This window comes from Fusarium graminearum, chromosome 1, assembly GCF_000240135.3.
Source record: "Fusarium graminearum PH-1 chromosome 1, whole genome shotgun sequence".
Lineage (NCBI taxonomy): Eukaryota > Fungi > Ascomycota > Sordariomycetes > Hypocreales > Nectriaceae > Fusarium > Fusarium graminearum.
In genome coordinates this window covers 9,636,752-9,643,756 of record NC_026474.1, presented here as the reverse complement: position 1 = coordinate 9,643,756, position 7,005 = coordinate 9,636,752, and the positions used below count along the sequence as shown (strand labels likewise).

Below are 7,005 nucleotides of genomic sequence, written 5' to 3'. Positions count from 1 at the left end.
GAACAAATATACGGGGACAAGCACGACAATAGCTCCCTTCTGGGCCACAGAGTATCCATACAGACGGGACTTCTGAGCCAACAGCAACTGTCCAGTAACCGCCCCCTGGAAAGACCTTGTCGATCATCTCGCTCCCATGGATCAGTGGATATTACCACCACCTTGACTTGCTCGAGCGTTGAGCACGAGTACATACAGCAAGCAAGCAATTCAGGTCAAAGCTCGGTTGCCGAAGCCTGTCCTGACTCAACAGCCTGATGAATGAGGGACAGTGGTTTGTTCTGTTTGCTCTTGTTTCACAATTCCGATGATCGCTTGTGGTTCAGCACTGGATTTTGGTCGATATGCTCCTCCCCAGATTTTCTGTCCAAACCTTCTTGCGATAGACTCTGAGCGCTCGTTAATTTTACATAGTCAAGCCGGCATAGATAGGATGCTTGGAGTTTGCAGGTTGTGGATCGCGTAACAATACCACACACGGCACATCTTTACAGTTGCCAAAATTCATGCGAGCTGAACGGGCTAGGCTCTCTTGGACTCGGCCTACCTTTTCTTCTTCCATGCATCCTTCCAATATTCGACGCATCGACAAAAAAAAACGCCATTAAGCTGGGGGCATGGCTCCACTCTAATTTGATCACCATGGAGCTGTCTAGCTGTGTCTTTCAGTGATTTTCAGGCTCTCTCTCCCTCAATACTTGCAGAGAGAGATGTCTACCATGAAAAGGCTTGATCACTTACACAATAACATTGACGGCGAGTTTAATAAATAAATAAAATTAAAAAAAAACATATCTGTGCCATGTATAGAACCAACAAGATTGCTTGCAATCAGGACAAAGCCCTGGCTCAGTGATGATCTGAATAACCCGGTTCCAGCCAACGCTTTGACCTGTCTCAGCGTTCATTCGATGAGATTTTCAGTTAATAACAACTCCCAGTCTAAGTACTCAACTAAAATCTTGTACTAGGAAGCCAAACCACGAACGGAAGGCATAGCACAACTCCTAGCTCTTTATTCTCTCACTCTGACCGACAAAGTGAGATAGCAGACCCGGCATCACCTAGGTTGCTGGCTAATGCGCAACTAGCAAGACTTGACTGCTCACTACCTACATTGAGTTGCCAGTGGCAGCAAGTCAAGATGAGGCAATGGTCGTCACCGCTCCTTGATCTCTTTACAAACAGATACGGTGAATCTCCATCTCCAGCAAGACTTCTCAGTCGGTGGATCTCATCTACTCACCGCATAGAGAATGATATCAACTCATGCACCACTGCAGGTCTTTTTGGAATCATATGTGTGCTAGGGTAGTTTTCTGCTTTCCAACGTTCTTAACGTTCCTTTCAAACGTCTGGAAGGCGGGGATCCCGGCCATGCTCATATCGGTTCGCCAAGTCACCAACAACGGTGCCCTTGCTCAAAAAGGCTTCTGGAACGTGACATGGCCTCATCTGCTACTCTTAGGCCCGGTCGGTGTCTTGGATTTATGGATACAGATCATTTTAGACACCGTGCTGTCGGTTTGAGTTTGCTGGGACTGGGAGTCATTTTGTCACAGCATATATTTCTTGCATGGGGAGTGCATGAAACCGTCGCTTGGAGATCCATCAGAACAACCTTTTTGGGATGTCTCTGGCGATTATACTCCGCACATAGACACATTGATTCCAGTCATCCCAAGAAAGAGACGGACAGAGAAAGATACATACGTAGTCCTGCCGACGGGCCAAAAAAAAAAACCGCGGGGCTCAAAGACGCGCTCAATCTGACTCGCCGAGTAGTCCCAGGTACCCAGGCTACTTAATAGCCTCAGCTTGGCTGTCGAATCGGCCGAGAGGAGCGTGCACGCACCGCCCAGTTGAAGAGAATCGCCCCTAGAAGGATTTGTGTACCTGTACCTGGCATGATCGATCCTGTACCCAAAGGGCCTTAACGTAACGTCACCTACTGACATTCATCAGACTACATTATACAGCAGGCGTGTACTTCTTTGGCCCGTCGGTACGAACTGGTATTTGTGCCCAACTTTCGCCTCTGGCCAGGGGTCTGGTCTGAATTATGTACAATCCCAATGGTTTGCCAAGCAGGAGAGGGGCGCCATGGCAGACTGTGTGGTGTTGCCATGTCCTTGATAAAATCACAGAGGCAGGAAGCTCCCTCCATCAGTGTCAGAAACATGATATCTGCCCTGGCATTCTCAAAATGTCACACCGGCTCCTCACCTGGCTTTGGCATATTGTCCGGCTGTGTTCAGAGAACAACACATCGGATCCTGTTCAATCATTGGTTGAGATGATCCTTCCTGACCTGGATTATCTTTCTAGCGTGTCCTGCGTCCTGGGATCAAAGCCCATGAGCCAGGACATTGTCACGTCAGAGGCGTGCAAACACTCAGGATGACAGTCCACAAAGGCGTGAAATACGTGGTAACATATCATCAATCTGCTGCTGTTCATCAACTTTGTTCAAGCCCTCAACGGGAGGTCCGGTATCAGACCCTGGTTGAGAACGGTGAGCGCCCGTCTTTTGAGCTTTCCAGATCTCTGGGACGCCGCTAAAATGAAGTCCGGGAGGTTGGCGTCGCTGAAGGCGTCGTTGAATGCGACGTCATGCGTACGCGAGGACAGGGGGGAGGGACTGTGGCCACAAAGAAGTGTTAAATGTTAGGCATGATTTCCACTTGGGTGGCTTGTGCTGTACATCTAGTATAGCGCTGTGCTGAACTGCAATGCAATGTACAGTAATAGTAGCTGGGATGAGCAAGCCACACACCGACAGAAACACGAGGGGCACCGACGACGTGGAACTGGGTCAAGGTAACCTCTCAGAGTCGAGCCCGACTTGCAGGCGTCGCAGCAGAAGCAAGGGGGGGCAGGAAACGACTGCAGGGAAAAGCAAAACCACAGCAACGAGTCAGTTCTAGTTCTGGCTAGAGATGTGAGTGAGAGAGAGTCTTGACACTCTAGCAAAAGGATCCTCGAGACGACCCAACAGAAGGGAGCCGCCTTGCGGGCCGGTGCGAACCCGGAATCGGTTTCTTTGAGTTCCGTACGCTACTGCTGTGGTGCAGTACGATCTTTGGTCAAAAACCCATCACACTACGGATACTGTACGTTGTTAGCTGAATTGTGAGTGAAAGCATCGCCGTGACTAAGCGGCGCAGCGGAACACCGCCAAGATGAATGAATAAAGGCGATCTACGACCGACTTCCAGTCCAGATTGTGTTCCAATGCATTGCCGATAACGTTTGAGGGACGACTATAAAAAGAAGTTTATTTCAACAGTCGGTAAGAAACCACCAAGTTGCTGGCTGGATACGGATATACACGCCTACTTTTGTCGACAATTTGCTGGTATACCGAATGCACTACGGCATTTTGTAACTACATATCTGCACGAATCGAGATTCGTTTGGGAGCTGAGACATTGGAGGTGCCGTGTCCATGTTGTCAGTCGCTTCAGCATGTCATGGCCTTCTTCCCTTGCTCGAGCGCTGGGACCAATATGGGTATAGCGAATCACTGCAAATTGCAGCTGACCTCGCTCGTAAGCGAGTAAACAAACATTCTCGGATTAGGGTCATACTGGGAGCGAAGCTATGTACGTATGCTATCAATTACGCGAGAACACCTAACCGTTGCAGGTATTGTCTCGTGCATGGGTGCCATGTCATGCACGCTTTTGCGACGTATTTCTAGAAAGAAAGACATAGGAACTATCTGTAACTTCTCTCGTAGTCTGATACACTGCTTCACTATGGCATCAAGTCGGGTTCGAATGATACAATATCCGTTCCAATTTATATTTATATAATATGTAAAGCTCATTATACCCCGTTCTTTAATTTCGCATCCTCGTTTATTGGAAGGTAAACGTGCTGAATCTCGCCAGCTTGATAAGACACCTGGCAAACCATCGTTCCAGTATAGGGTATTCACTGTAGATAGGTGCGATATCTATAACACTCCATGGATCCTGAAACTCATCCGCAAGCGACATGACCCTGCTCAGGCCAAAAGCCCCAATCTCGAAGATGGATTGTGGGTTCGATGGATTGTTAAACTTGACAATAGAGTCATCACGTATAGGAAGAGATGCATGCATCAGCCAAAACAGCAGGATGGGCATCACGCTTACCTTTGTGGGCGGATTATGGATATAAGTTGACCCCCTCAGGCTAAATTCAAGGGGCGATTATCGTTCCGTAGTATCAAATTGCCGTGTTAAACCGAATAGCATGTATGGGAATTCTGTGCCTCTGATTGATCTGCTTGGCAGAGTCATATCCTCTGTCCGTAACCTGAAATCTAACGCGACAGCACTAACAGTACCGTGTCTCAGTTCCAATAAGACAAACCTTGTTGTTAGCATCCAGGTGTGTGTGCTTGGCACGATATCAGCCTAGGTACACGAAGCCACATACATGTACGAGAGAGGTCGGCCCAACTGATACTGAGACTGAGACTGATCAGGGCTAGACTTGAATTCAGATCTTGATCGTATCAATCAATCTCCAAACTCCACGGTAGACAACAAACATCTGTTGTTATTGTCATCATCACCGCTGTGCCACTTGAGTCACGAGAGACAGGTTGCACACCGATGCGGGGAATAATAAAATATTATTGGCACCAGTCACCGAATACTATTACGAGCGGGGATTGCGATACAAACTTTGTGCTTGTCGAGTTGCTGATTGATCAACACAACCACATGACCTGGAAACTATGTTCAACACGTGCAACCGATATTGCATTGAGAAACGCCACGCCATGATATGATTCGTTGATGTCATCATATCATCTCACCAGGCCTGAGCGGAACTCGAAATACTGCGGCAAAGAGATAAATCAAAGTCCCGAATGCAAGAGTACGTGGCCGACAAGTCTGCGTTCCTCCAGGTGAATCGGCAGCTAACAATCGAGTATAATGCAATGCAATGTAATGTAATGCAGTGGAAGAAATCGATCCCATGACGGCTATGTAGTGCGTGCACGATCTTGCTTGACTGGCTTGTTTGCTGCGTTCGTTCGTCTCGTCGCCAGCACGCGACGAATTTGTGACATGGTGATGGCGTTTGGACATCGATTTGTGATTGCTATGTACGTGCAGCGTCATGGTTTCGTTGATTTTCGTTCATGGCATGGTCCGGGATCTCGGCGTTGAGTCGCGCGACGCGTTTAAAGCGGACGTTTCCCCATTTCTGAATCCACGGCTCCAGTTTGCTGATCTTTTTAGTACCATGAGCCGAAATTGCTGAAGCACTACTACAACCGTGATGTGACAACCATCATGTACTATACATACAACTTGCTTCGTATCTTTCTTGAAGATAGCATAGCAAGGCTGCTTCGGTATAAAGGATTCTTACTGCCATCGCTGATAGAGTAGGATTGAGGCTTAACGCCGCATTTGATGCCCAAAAAGGGCAAAAAATGGGTCAATCAACCGCTGCAGGGTGGTGATGTATGCGTGTATGCATGTGCAAAGGTGCAAATAGCTCTGCAACGGCTATTTGGAAGCAGGGCAACTTCTGTACACGAGTCAACGTTGGTTCTGATATAACAAGGGCTAGTTTCGTTGCAGCCTCACGCAAAACCTCGGAGATATGCCTCTGAACTCGACAGCCTTGCGGTACGGTACTGCAAGATGCTTAGAGGTCGATCCTACGCCATCGTAGCTGACGAGAGAGGTCCGTGCCGTGAGATTCAAGAGCCAGGCCTGCCGAGGGGCAGACGGTATATTACATGATTGGTACATTGGCTCCATATATCGTTTTGTATTGAATGAATAGCCCATTCATTGCTTCGTCCGTAGATGAGACAAGGTTCAGCGTCTCGATCAAAGTGGCCTGTTTCTTAGTTTCTTGGTCCAGTAGTGAGTGCCTGTGCTTAGCCGGAGGTAACGTTCTTTGGATGTGAGTCAACGTACATTGTACGTCACAAACAGTTGTTCAAACTTTGTACAGATGCTTCGCCCCGATGATGCCGATGTTATTGAGCGTTAGGAAATGATGACAAAGAATGTGATGAGATGAAAAGACTCGGGGTAGTTATGCGATGCGTACATCAGACCCGAGGACAAGGGTACTTGGTTGAAGAAGATTAAATTTTCACAGACCGATCGACAGCATGCCCTGATGGAGATTGGCCGACTTCCATTGTGAAACGAGACTCCGGTTTCCCCAGTATGATGGATGCCGAGCTGTTTCTGCCGGCTTCAGGCTGAACTGGATGGACCGATTGATTGCAGAATCCTGAGGATCTTCCATCTTCCGTCAGAAAGGCAGCTTCTGCGAACAAGTAGCAAGCCAGAAACCCTGAAGCTATGTTTGCGTTACCCAAATGTCGGGTCCAACCTGGCACACCCACGCTCAGTCGGGCTGGGATGTCACGGCCATGATCCTTCTTCGTAAAAGCCAGGGTAGAGAATTGTCAGTCTCAGGGTTTTTTTGTAGTCCATTCTGTAAGTGGGACACTTAATACACCGAACCAATTCGTATGGTATTTCTTTTTTAGTATTTCGGTAGTTAACCAATCCCTTCCAAGAGTGAGCATGTAAACAAAGGTACCCTGTATCATCACTTCGTAGGTATCCTAGGCCAAATTCTGATATTCCATATAATTCCTCAAAACTCTTTGCCGAAGCCTCTGTAAAGGAGTTACTGTGGCACCGTACGGTAATACGGCGCGACCAAGCGGTCCGACTTTGATAATATGCTGCCGAAACGGAATTGCTGACGTTCTTGTTTGTGTAACCAAGCTGAGTGTAACGCTGTTGTCTTGATATAGGCCTGGGGGCTAATAAGTTGCACAGGGCAGGCAGGTAGGTACACCCTGAGAAACAACTCTCAGAAGCCATATCGCGGATCTGGTCACATGTTTTGTACCTTGGGATTAACAGCTGGCAAATGCATACTAGCAGATGATATTCCACCATTAAGCAAGACTAATTCCAGTCAGTGCTTTTCCAAGGCTTCGCCCTCACATCATGGTGTTTC

The 7,005-nt window shown here is 47.9% G+C and overlaps 2 protein-coding genes across 2 annotated transcripts; both read left to right on the top strand.

The window, feature by feature from the left end:
• Positions 1 to 2,206: 2,206 nt before the first annotated feature.
• On the top strand, positions 2,207 to 3,256 carry FGSG_10056 (uncharacterized protein; the record flags this gene model as incomplete). The annotated part of the gene is made up of 5 exons (XM_011320683.1): positions 2,207 to 2,376; positions 2,475 to 2,515; positions 2,746 to 2,820; positions 3,075 to 3,113; positions 3,219 to 3,256. The coding sequence occupies 5 exons, from the start codon at positions 2,207 to 2,209 to the stop codon at positions 3,254 to 3,256; spliced, it is 363 nt and encodes a 120-aa protein (XP_011318985.1).
• Positions 3,257 to 3,509: 253 nt separating this feature from the next.
• FGSG_13695 (uncharacterized protein) lies at positions 3,510 to 4,483 on the top strand (the record flags this gene model as incomplete). Its single annotated transcript, XM_011320682.1, has 4 exons — positions 3,510 to 3,551; positions 3,828 to 4,045; positions 4,182 to 4,380; positions 4,406 to 4,483. 4 exons carry the CDS (start codon positions 3,510 to 3,512, stop codon positions 4,481 to 4,483), a joined length of 537 nt encoding a protein of 178 aa, XP_011318984.1.
• Positions 4,484 to 7,005: the final 2,522 nt, after the last annotated feature.